The sequence below is a fragment of the Pseudochaenichthys georgianus genome, chromosome 4 (genome assembly GCF_902827115.2).
Source record: "Pseudochaenichthys georgianus chromosome 4, fPseGeo1.2, whole genome shotgun sequence".
Taxonomy (NCBI): Eukaryota; Metazoa; Chordata; class Actinopteri; order Perciformes; family Channichthyidae; genus Pseudochaenichthys; species Pseudochaenichthys georgianus.
This window is the reverse complement of record NC_047506.1, coordinates 35,612,371-35,625,195: the sequence shown is the minus strand read 5'-3', so window position 1 is coordinate 35,625,195 and position 12,825 is coordinate 35,612,371. Positions and strand designations below refer to the sequence as shown.

The 12,825-nt window shown below is 39.9% G+C and overlaps 1 protein-coding gene across 1 annotated transcript in view; it reads left to right on the top strand.

Moving 5' to 3' along the window:
• Positions 1–12,825, top strand: part of ptprfa (protein tyrosine phosphatase receptor type Fa) — a 347,360-nt gene that overhangs the window by 221,791 nt on the left and 112,744 nt on the right. The window contains 2 exon segments of the mRNA XM_071202945.1: positions 1,230–1,340; positions 6,793–6,804. Of these exon segments, the coding sequence (XP_071059046.1) occupies positions 1,230–1,340; positions 6,793–6,804 (123 nt within the window).

The following is a 12,825-nucleotide window of genomic DNA, read 5'->3' as shown; positions in this document are numbered from 1 at the left end:
CTGCATGATGTATGTCACATTCACAGCCAATGAAATAATATGGCATCATTTCTAAATATGCATTCCTTATTTTGATCTCAAAGCTAACATCTCTATTGACAATTGGATTTGAAATGTCGTACATAATTGCTATGAAACGTTTATTTAATAAATGGATTGTAATCATGGTGCCAGGTAAGTTGGATCTTTTATTTCCCCAAAATGAAAGGTCTCAATAACTTTGTCTTATTTTAAACAATCCAGTGTTTTTAATTACATCAACATTCAAAGCATTGCATGTTTCTCTATGCATGTTCTCTTGTCACAATTGAAAAGTACATGCTGAGAGTCCCCAAAGACACTTTGCTGAAAGCTATTAGGACAAAGTTGGTTTCACAATGGTGTTTCATGTGTTCAAGAAGTGCCTTCTTTAACTTGGTATTTTGATTGATTTTTAAAAGGAAAAAACTGAGACCATCACTATGGAATGTCAGTACTTACATTATTTACCACCAGAATAAATCAACAACTTCCACGGAAAGACCTTAAATTAATATTGTGTTAGTGTGTAAGTTGTTATAATAGTATACATAATTTCCAATATGCCTGCCTGCTATGTGGCCCTCAGCCCCAAGTCCATTGGCTCTAAGATTGGCTAACAAATAAAAGTGTCATCCTAAAAAGTGAAGAATAAAGTCTAAAATCATGCCATGCCAGAGGCTGTTAGACTATTTTCAGCTGTAGATTAATACTCATTGCATGCACTAGTGGCTATTAATGAAAAAATAATGAGCTACAGTGCCTTTGATCATTGTCATGAAGGAACATCTCACAGAGTGTGAGGATACGAAACATTAGGAATATTAGCAGCCTTATCCGTTAAGCCTCAGCAGTTGGTAGAGAACAGCTGCTTCACCTTGCTCTGAACTGCCTTTTTCATTCAAATCTTGACTATGACACTATGACAAGAAATGAGTCCTGGATCCTTAACAATTAGATATTTGGTCATTGCCTTACATTATAACATAGTGGAGGCCAGCAAATAATAAAGAAAACAAATTGAAATGCGAAACATTAATCCTAAAGCTTATTTCTATGGTTATGTAAGGATATCAGAGATGGGTTTATCTAGGAAACAAAGCCAAACTAGGTGTCCGTTTGATTCTGATTAGTCCACCACCCTTCATGTGAGTGTGCTTGAACGTGTGAGGTGCAGACCTGAACGCTGACACTTTGGCTTCCCTCCCCAGGAGCTCTCCAGATTGAGAACAGCGAGGAGTCGGATCAGGGAAAGTACGAGTGCGTGGCCGTCAACAGCGCCGGGACTCGCTACTCTGCTCCAGCTAACCTTTACGTCCGAGGTAAGATCCCTCTTGACCCCGACCCATTGCCATTCAGGTCGCCGCCTCCAATGCTAAAATGCTCTCACAGCACTGATGCTCTGCCTCTCTGGATTCTACAGTGAAGCCAAACCTGTTGGGACCTGTCCAGTCACACTGTCATTTCCTACTCTCTCTCACTTTTCTGTCTTGTCTTTGTCTCCCGGGAGGTGATTCGTGTATTTTGCTCCGATGCCTGTTAGCTTGCTTGACCTGCCTAACCTCAAGCTGATGGAAGGGGATGGCGGTTCACTCTTCAAGGTTGAAAGAGAGGTTGGCTGCGGTTCTGCCTCTTTGTTTTGGTGGAGGTGGAGGTTTACCTGTTCAGTCTTGCCACAAGGAGAAGCTAACAGGCTATTGTATATCCTGTGCCAGACAGGGAGGCAGGGGAATTTCATACCTGTCTTCTCCATTTGGCTGCATGTGCTGCAACAAAAGCCAGCAGGGTGAAAGCAGGCTTTAGGCGGCTCATAAGTAGGCCTTGTCAACAAACAACTCAATTAGCCTCGCTACAGTAATATCATGTCCTCAAACGCAATTTTCAAAGCAGAAGGGTGATTCATTTCTGCTTTAATCTTTTGTTCTTTTCACATTTTAATGATGATTCTCTTTGATGGAATTTACCTAAAAAAGAACAGTTAGTACCTTTGTTGCACTTTTCTACTATTTTAAGCCCATTTTGACCCATTTTCCCAACTGTCATTTTAACCCATTGTCTGAGGTCTAAAGCAGGGCTCATGTCCACATAATGTCGTCATCTTACAAAAAAGTGTGAGCTGTGTCAGCCTATATGCATTTAATTGAAAAAGCCCACCCATGTTTCTATGACAACAACATCTTGACAACAGATGACCACTCTAACTGACATTTTTGATGGGCTAGCATTGCCCCTTTCCTTGTTATTATCCATACGTGATCCTATCGTTTTGTTTGATATTGCTATCCCCCTTATATTTTGTATGTATAATTATGAATCAAATCAAATCAAGTTTTATTTATATAGCACATTTATAAACAATTTTTGGTCGAGCCAAAGTGCTGTACATATAATAAAAATAGCCTACAGTAGAGACACTTTACAGCAAATACAACAGCACAGATTGTTCAGAATATCAGTATGAGAAAAACGACACCCTCTGTCCTTAGACCCTCACATCGTACAAGGAAAAACTTCCAGAGAAAACCCAAAGTTTAAGGGAAAAAATGGGAGAAACCTCAGGGAGAGCAGCAGAGGAGGGATCCCTCTCCCAGGAATGAGGTTGTCACGGCTCAGTCTGACATCCGTGTAGCAAGGAGAATGATTTGATAAAGGCGATCACCGGTAGCATCATCCACCCAGTTGATCTGCTTCAGCAGATGGGCTTTTTGGTATTTTCTGTCTGATATACGACAATCAATTTCTGAAGAGTTCAAATATTGTCAAATGTATGTTCAGCGTAAAAAAACGATATGTAGACACTGGCCCTTAGATTGTCAAAGAGGCGTTTTGCATCGAAAACTATTTCATTTCATTTCAAACCTTTATTTAACCAGATTGGTCCCATTGAGATCATAGATCTCTTTTTCATGGGAGACCTGCAGCATATAGGTTCCACATGAAACATAAAACAATAAAGGACATTATACATTATATTTACAGGATATATTTACATAGTTATAGACATTTACAAGTGCCCATAGTATCAATGAGCATTTCATTTAGCCTAGCTTTAAAGACATGCAGAGGAATGAGATTGCTCAGTTTCAATTCTTGCTGAAGATTGTTCCAAGCAAGTGGCGCTGCGCACATAAAAGCTGTCTTACCTAAGACAGTCCTTGCTCTTGGCACATCTAACCACATCACCACATCATGCGATCTCAGACAATAGCCGCTTGCAACTCTCTGTGTTATCAGAGAGCAGATATAATACGGGAGTTTACCCAACAAAGCTTTATAAATAAACGTGTACCGATGACTGAGCCTCTTACAGTAAGTGATGGCAAACCTGCCTTGGCATACAGGGTACAGTGATGAGTAAGTGCTTTACAATTTGTCACAAATCTCAGTGCGCTGTGATAGGCGGCATCTAACTTGTTCAGGCAATAGGCAGGTGCATTCATATACAACAAATCGCCATAGTCCAGCACAGGTAAAAAGGTCACAGTGACTAGCCTTTTCCTGGCCTCAAGCGAGAAACAGGACTTGTTTCTGAAAAAGAAACCTAGCCTAACCCTCAGTTTTTTAAGCAGGTTATTGACATGAAGTTTAAAAGTAAGACAATCATCAAGCCAGATACCCAAGTATTTATAACAGGTAACCACTTCAAGTACTTGTCCTTGCATAACAATATCCAAAACAGGCTCTGGTGTCTTTTTAGCTTTAGAAAAGAGCATTACCTTGGTTTTATCAACATTTAAAAGAAGCTTAAGTTCAGCGAGCTGAGTCTGAATAATGTTAAAAACAGCCTGTAATTTAACACCAGCCTCCTTAATGGAGGGACCTGCACAGTACATCACGGTATCATCCGCATAGAAATGTAAAGTAGCTTCATCCACATTTTCACCTAAACTGTTGATATATATGGAGAATAAAAGTGGTCCTAAAACAGAACCTTGAGGAACACCATTAGCAATGTTTAACCACTCAGAAGACAGCCCATAAAAATGAACACATTGGGACCTTTCAGAGAGGTAGTTCACAAACCACCCCACTGCATGGCTGGATATGCCAATACTGAGTAGCCTCTGCTTTAAGATGTGATGATCGACGGTATCAAACGCTTTGGACAGGCCAATAAATAGAGCTGCACAACTCTGCTTATTATCTAAAATACTCGTAATGTCATTCACCACTTTCATTGTCGCAGTGATGGTGCTGTGTTTCTTTCTGAATCCTGACTGATGTTTAGACAGGATATCATTTTTACATAAAAACTCCTTTACTTGTTCACTCACTAGGCGTTCGAGCACCTTCGCCAGAACTGACAATTTAGAGATTGGCCTATAGTTATTTAAAATAGTTGCATTGCATATTGCATTCCTTCAGCCAGTTGTATGCAGATGCTTTATTTTTCTTGACAGTTTTTAGTGGGTACATTGCTGGTCCTGCCAATAAGGCATTACGCTACTAGTGTCAGACAGTAACAATGGGCCTACATTCCAGATTTCTTCTAATTTATCTATACACAATAAAATGCACAATCATGCTAATAAACAAACACACACACACACATGCAAAAATACTTACATAAACACACAGATAAATAAAGCTTCACCAGGGGACATAACCTGCCGTGTCACATTTAATTATTGTCATATCACTTGTGATTGGGCCAGACACAGCTCAGACACTTCCTGACCAGGACGTATTCTTACAACTACATTTAGTAGTTAAACGAAAAGGGCACATTTACGAGTTCATAGCAAGTTCTCTGGTGTAACCTTAAGCCGCAAACTCAACAGTGTCAACCCGAGCAAAACACTCAACGATAGCAAAATATGCAGCATCAAACAGCATTGAAGTGAATGATATCTCGCTCTGTTGCATATTGTGGAAACTGATACAGAAGCATCAGTTTTCACATCACAGAGCGCTACCACCCAGGATAACAATTGCCTTTGAGAACAAAAACATAATACTTTCCAAGAATATGTCTCAACAAAAAATGAAGAGATCATTTGTCTGCCCTTCTACACATTGCTATTTTGTTAAAATAATCTTTTTAAAGGAGCATCCCTCACAAAACCAAACAGAGCCGCAGCCAACACATTCACTTTTGTTTATGATTCTGTATTTCTGCTTCTCTTTCCAGGTGTCTGTCTGTGTTGCTTTAACCTTTAAATATCCAGGTGTGCTGGTAGCTAATGTCTTCATTTTCATCTCACAGTTTAGCTTTGTTTAGTCTTCATCTCCTTCTTCAGCTTTCCACATCTTGTCTTCCTTTGGTTCTTCACTTCACTATCCCTCCTCCGCTCACTGTCACTCAAACACACTGTATATTTTCCAGTTCATCTCTCGAATGCTTATCCTTCTATCTACACATGGGGGCAATTGTTAAACATTGACATTGTTTAAAATTGTTGAATGTGCTTCGCTTTTTCTACCTCTTGTATTGGACAGGTGAGAAAGTATTTTAAGTTTGCTGTGTTGCTTGTGAGAGAAGGTGTGTGTTCATCTTGTTGTTCATATACAAAACGCTACTAGAATCTCTTGGTCCACTTAGCCTTTAGAGATAGTTAGCCTCAGTGCTCCATTATAGCACTTTAACACCCTTATTTTATTTACAAAAGGCTCTGTTAGTTTGAAAGTTTGAATTTGAAATTTGAAAGAAATACATTGAAAAAACAGACATACTAACGCTATGGGGATGGGATGTAAAGGGAAACACCTAAAGCCTTAAGGAAGCACAAATAGATTAAACTAAATTACCAAATTCATGTAAACTTTGATAAGTGTATACTTTGACATTGTTGCATAATGGTAGCCATATGTAAATATGCTTAATGGAAATGCACTACGATAGTAATGTAGTTATAAAAGGCACATTATTTTCACGTAATGGGAAAGTGGACCAATAGAACACTCACATTAGTCCCTTTATTCAGTATTAGCACATTAAATGTTCCTCAGTGAGGACTTGGCATATGGCAAAAAAGTACACATTTCCAAGGTGAGTGTTTGACTAATCCTATCAAGGGCTATCTCTCTGCGCTCATTGATTCCAAGGCCCAGTGGCTGAGCTCGCTCAGAGTCAGAATAAATGTGGGCGGTAAAACAGTGTCTGCTTTGTGTTCCTAATGACGCCTGGTTGTCATAAAGCCTCCGCATATTTAATTCTCAGACTCTGAACGGCACAAACACCGCAGGAACGTTGTGAGGTGTAATTGTGTGTCTGTTTTTCACTGAGTGGGTGCTCACTGGAATAGCTTTGTGTTACCTTCAAAGTGAGATTAGCACTGATAATGGTATTTGTTGTCGTTTTGCTTTACGTGTTGGTTTGCACCACATTGCTATGTGCCTTACTATATTGTGTGTGTGTGTGTGTGTGTGTGTGTGTGTGTGTGTGTGTGTGTGTGTGTGTGTGTGTGTGTGTGTGTGTGTGTGTGTGTGTGTGTGTGTGTGTGTGTGTGTGTGTGTGTGTGTGTGTGTGTGTGTGTGTGTGTGTGTGTGTGTGTGTGTGTGTGTGTGTGTGTGTGTGTGTGTGTGTGTGTGTGTGTGTGTGTGTGTGTGTCACCTCACTGCACAGGCTATTGTCTCTACTGTGTTGTTCTCACTCCTGATGGATAAGCAGATATTTGCCTGTTTTACTCTCTCTGTTTCTCCTTGTCTTCTTCCTCCTACTCCTTATTTTCCCCCCTCTTGTTGTTTACTTTTTATTTTTCACTTTATCTTAAATCCCTCCATCATCATTGCCCCCCGCCATCAAAAAAATACAATCCAAATCTCACCACTCAGATCAACGCGAAGGTTGGTTCTTTCACTCTTTACCCTCCTAAAGCCCAGGCCTGGCAGACTGGAGCCGTGCTGCGCCAGCTTCATGCTGGGCGCCTCAGGCCCGTCCCGGCCTCTCTCTCTCAGGACCCTAACCCCATAATGCAACCCCCCCTCTTCCCATGCTACAGTACATGCTTCCTTGCATCACATTATATATTGCTATATTGTGCTTCTGAAATGTTGTGAAATGTGCATGTCTTATTGCTTTTGCACAAAATATGTATACATTTCCCCACTAGGAAAGGTTCTAAAGGAGGATGTGACACGGAAAGGCCTTTGAGAAAAGTAGCAACTGTGTGAGGAGCAATGTATTCTTCCTTTTGTTTTTCAATGTCACATGACAGGAAGTTCAGTTTACATTTAGGTTTCAGTTTCAGAGATTTATTAAGAATAAAAATGTTACCTCACCATCAGAAAATAAATGTTGGCAGCAACAAATATTACATGTATCATATATTTATTAGATCTCAGTGACAAAAGTGTCTCTTCCTGTTGTCACTGGAATGAGCAAATTCTGACAACTTCATTACATATTGCAAATTGTAACTGTTCATTTCTCACACGAAACAATGCAAACCTAATGTGGTGATACAGTTACAGTGACATATATTAACAACTCAGTGCCAGCACCATCCCAGGTAAAATATGCAAAGCAAAAAGCAATAGGATTTGTTAAATGTCTTGTTGTTGGATGAAACATTTGAGAAACCTGATTTTCATATTACAGATGTGTAACATATTACTAAGAGACATCTGCCATTCCAAACTAAGAAACAAAGATACAAATAAGTCATCTCCTTATAAAAATGTATAGTAATTTTAAAATAATCCCAACATTACTTATTCCTTAATGACGGAATTATTTTTCGCCCATGAATCCCAAAACAATAAAGTACCAGCAACAAGTGCAAACCGTCAGTGATTTAAACATGTGGTTAGCATCGCAGCTTCTTGGTTAGGGTTAGGCAACAGCCTGACCTTTTGTGGTTAAGGAAAATACGTGTGTTACATTACTGATGTTAAATATGTAAATTAAGTATGTGACGTCCGTGAGGAAAGTTACTTACCTCACATATGTACGACTAATACGTCCATGGTTTCACAACGGACACAAAATGCGGCCTTCTGGGTAAATGGGATTATAAATGATGTTTCTCCAATAAATGTAATTGCATAGCTTTGAGATGAATGGTTAACAGAACCTTGACAAAAACATTGATACTTGCATCGTTTTTGAATATCAACTAACTAGGGACAAAGAGATCATGATGATGTGTCACTCAACTCACGCCTTTCCTGGTGAGGGAACAAAAACATTGCATAATTTATAACCACAACATAATTTGAGTATGTGCTCACTTCACAGAATGTTGTGTCAGTGTCATGATGTCCTCTCTGCATGCTGATAGTGTTGTTATTGTCTTGGCTGATTCAAAGGCATGGCTCATCCCAGCTCTCATCGGCTGTCTGACCACCATTCGTCTGAGCGGCAGCCTCTGAGCACACGCTCTGCTCTTATCTCAGAAAACTACACTCTAGAACAGGGGTGTCAAACTCAAGGCCCGGGGGCCAAATCTGGCCCGCGACTTCATTTAATGCGGCCCCACAAGAGCTTGCAAAGAATATAATATGTGTATTATACGGTTACATGCTACTTTACAGAAACACGTTGCCCATAAACTACATGTCCCACAATGCATCTCAAATTTGACTTTTTTCTCAGAATTTGAAATGTTTTCTTCAAAATACGCATTTTTTCTTAGAATTTGATTTTTTTTTCAAAATGTCACTTTTTTTTTTTTGTTTTTACAGAATTTGGCTTTTCTTTTTAAATTATTTTGTGACATTCTTACTGAAGAGACTTGCAATGATTTGCCCTAGACTTCTGCTTTCAGATGTAGTTAATTATGAAGTTATTACCCTATCAGATAATAATCCAATGCAGAGGCAACAATGTAATATAATACATTATTTTATATATGTTAAATATTTATATATGTCTTAAAGTTACAACTGGCCCTTTGAGTGCAACCATAATGCTGTTGTGGCCCGTGATGAAATTGAGTTTGACACCCCTGCTCTAGAAGAAGAAAATAGGCTCAAACATGTTTACAGCCTTTCCAAAGACTCTCACTGCTGGATCATTAATAGGAGAATGCTGAAGAGCTCAGAAATGGAGGGAGAGTGAAATGCTATTGGAGAGAGTTTAAGCCCAAGCTGGGCTAGTTTATGTTTGATAGATTTGCAGACATGTGGTGCAGCTTGTTGGTCATCTTCTGTGTTACAGTAGCTTTTGTTCCTGTTTCTTCATTGATTTGACATATGTTTGAGGTCAAAGGGTACACATTAGGATTTTAGGAAAACAACATTAGATCTGTTATTTTTGACGTGGTAGGAATGTGAAAAAATGTATTGTGACTCAATACATCACTTTTGAGTAATAAATCTAGTGTGGAACTGAGTATCCCTTTGTATAAAGCTTCACATACTAACTGCATGGGCAACTACTCTAGCGTAAAATAAGTTAGTTGGTACAACTTCATACTAAAGTCGATTTCAAGGGTTTGTATCCCAGAAAAAAGCTACAGTGCAGAGTGCAGGGTGGGATGAAGGCCCATTAATACTGCCGTCACCTTTGGCACAGAATGTGAGTCTCAGAACGAGAAGTCATTCTGAAGTGACTCTTATCTTCAGTGAGCTATTATATGTTTCATCTCCATCCTTTCCACATGAGAAAAAGAGGAATATGTTAAAGTTATAAAGCTCTAATGACATATTGCTCCGTGCAGTTCAGCACCAGAAATGTTGCAAAAGTTTCCTAAGCCCTGTCCATGGTTACAATACAAATCTTCAAACCCAAGTCTTCATCAGCACAATGCTTTATGTGGATGATGCACTTATCGTCACATGTGGTCATGTCCATTCTGATTCATGCTTTGGCCAGCATGTAGCGACTGGATGTTTTGAATAACAGCCAATTCTAGCTAGGAATGTATTCCCATGTCTGCTTACCTAGTTCAGTTGCTAATCAAAGGGCCCGTCATGCTTCTTGTTGCCAGACACTCTTCAAAGTCATCTTTCTGTCAGACAGAAAGTGATAAAAAAAAGGAAATTCTAATTCTAAATATGATAGAATGAACATTAGACTTAAACCTGAGATGTCATCAATCCAGTGGAAGAAATAAGCTTCTACTTGAGATGCCAATCACCACATGTATCAACTGAATAGGCTTGATGCCTGTCTATAACTCCTGCAGTATGCATGCTGCTACCTCTCCTGCTTGCATACCGATGTTTGCTTCCCCACCCATCGTAGCTTCTCCTTTAACTCTAGCTATTCCTTTATTAGGACTTGTCTTCTCTGCCTTCTCCCTTTTTCTCTTGTCTCTTTTATCTAGCATGCCAACAAAGATATGTGTGTGTCTGCATTCTAACTATTAGCTCATCCTTATGTGCATCTGTTATCTCTGAATGTCCTTGTGGCGACTGTGTAGAACACTCAGTCTCACCCTGTGTCAGTGCCTCAGTCATCCAACCACCAGGCCATTGTGCACACTAACAGAAGCAACTCTAACAATAATCCTTTAATTTACGACTAAGTTACATGTTGTCATGACATTGTGAGCATCTTCCTTGTCAACAAGTTACGTTATGGTTTCTAATTGACTAATATAAGGACATGATGATTCCCTCAGTGCTGGCCAGCACATTGATAACATCCAGCATCAGAAACCAGAACTGTGCTGATCCCCAACAAGCAAACATCTCAGTGTTATCTGTCTTCATCTAAACTGAAGCTCCTACCTTGAAAATGCAAATTAATATTATCTATATTTTTGATTATACTATAGTTGCTATTCAATATAGGTCTCAATGCCTTGGGATGGACTGTATGATCTCATTTGCTTAGCCTGTGGCCACTCGATATTTACAACTCATCGGTATTACACACATAATATTGACATACCCCTTCTAGAATTGCTACCTGAATTTAGTGGAGGATTTTCAAAGATCTTAATGACCCTAATGAAATGAAGGAGTTGGAATATGAGGGAGTGATGGCACCACAGATCCACCTTAGGCTAACCACGGTGTCTCAGTCAAGAATGAATAAACATTAACAGATTCAAATGTATTCCATCGATCCTTCCATCCTTCCTTATCCGTTTATCTGAAGTGCGGTCGGAGAGGTTGCAGTTCCAGAACATGGCTCCATACTTCCCCTTCCCTGGCCAAATGAACCAGCTCCAACTGGGTGATTCAAAGACATCCCCAGGCCAGCGTGGAGATATCATCGCACTACCTGCTCCTGGGTCTGTCTTGTGTCCCTCAAATCTCATGTAGGATATGTCAGCCGACCTCTGGAGCATACCCATTGTGTCCGCTTGTACGACGGAACGTGTTCTTTAGGTCATGACCCATCCTTCCTGACCATACAGTCGGTGAGAGTAGGAACGATTGAGAGCTTTGCCTTCTGGCTCAGCTCTCTCTGCATCAGATGGTGCAGTAAAGCTACTGCAATACCGCTGCCACTACTCCTAGTCTTCAGCCCTTCCATGTTCCCCCTCACTTGAGAACAAGGCCCCTTGGGGTAAGGATTCATTCGGTACTCGGAGCAGACAGTCCATTAAAAGTCCAGCTGAGAACCATGGCCTCAGATTTAGAGCAGCTGAATGCGCATTGTTTCTTCTCCTCAATCTAAGGTGCGTCTATTGACTGGACTCTCCCAAGGCTAAACGGAGCATATTACACTGGCTTTAAACATCACTTGGCTGATTAAGCACCATACATAACCTTCCTTAATTCATAACTAGTAGGTTCTTCTTACATTTCTCTTTTAGTTCTGTGAGGATGAATCATTTGGAAAAGCTACTAAACACATCAAATTGCACTCGTGTAAAACTGAAATGTTTGCAAAATGTTAATTTAACATTTAGATTCTTTAAATTAGAAACAGTTATGATGCTATGCTGGCCAACTGAGGTTGACTCATCCTATGTTACTGTCCTGCAAACCCCCCGTTCACTCTGGTAAGGATATCAACAGGTATTCCAATGTCATGATGTCTATCAGTGAGACCTCTGATGTATTACTGGCTGTAGTATTACCACTCACCAACAGAAGATCAATGGGGTTATGAAATGTAGAGTCCTGGTTTTTGCTGTGCACCTGCTCAAATGTAGATTCTTGTCCCAGAACTGCCATGCAATAAAAGCTCATGAGAGATCTATTTATCCTCAAATATATTCGAGGTTGAACCCAGCCTAAAGTCTCTTAACATAAAACTATACGAAGTTTCTTTAGAAGGCACCGAGTAGACCATCCACTGATATGACGAAGCCCCGTTATATCGTAATACATGTTGCATAACCATGAAACAAATGTAATGAAGAATTATCATGAATTGACAATTATGACATAATAAAGACAACAGCTATTGAAATATTCTGTGACTTTTAGTCATGCGCTAATTGAAGCAAACAATTAAACATAGACTTCTAATAGAGAGGTATTTGGTTTCCATGTTGATCCTTAGCACCGTCTCATCGGCATTGATCGATAATGGTATTAATCCTGAAAATAAATATCCTTGCTGTCGGGTTGTAAACATTCTAATTTGAAGTTCTCCAGCATCCAACATAAAAGCAGCTACAGAAAGAAAGATTTCCCTTGAGCCCCCACCCAACTAACCTAGCAGTTTGCCCCTAAATCTGCCTCCTTTACTCCTTTATAGCTCTCTTTCTCCTCTCATCCTCCTTCTCTTCGACATCATGTTCTCCAGTGCTTCAGCCTCCACAGGACTGAATGCCAGCCGTGTGGTTTCTGAGTGTGCTTCTTCCTATGCCAGCACACAATGCTGTTCTTGTATGATCGGCGCCCAAAAGACTATTTCCCCTCCCCGACAAAATTACTCAAGAAGTCACTGAATCATCAGTCATGGTCCAGCAAAACATAATGTACCTATACCAGTGCTATTTACCAGTCCTATCATCA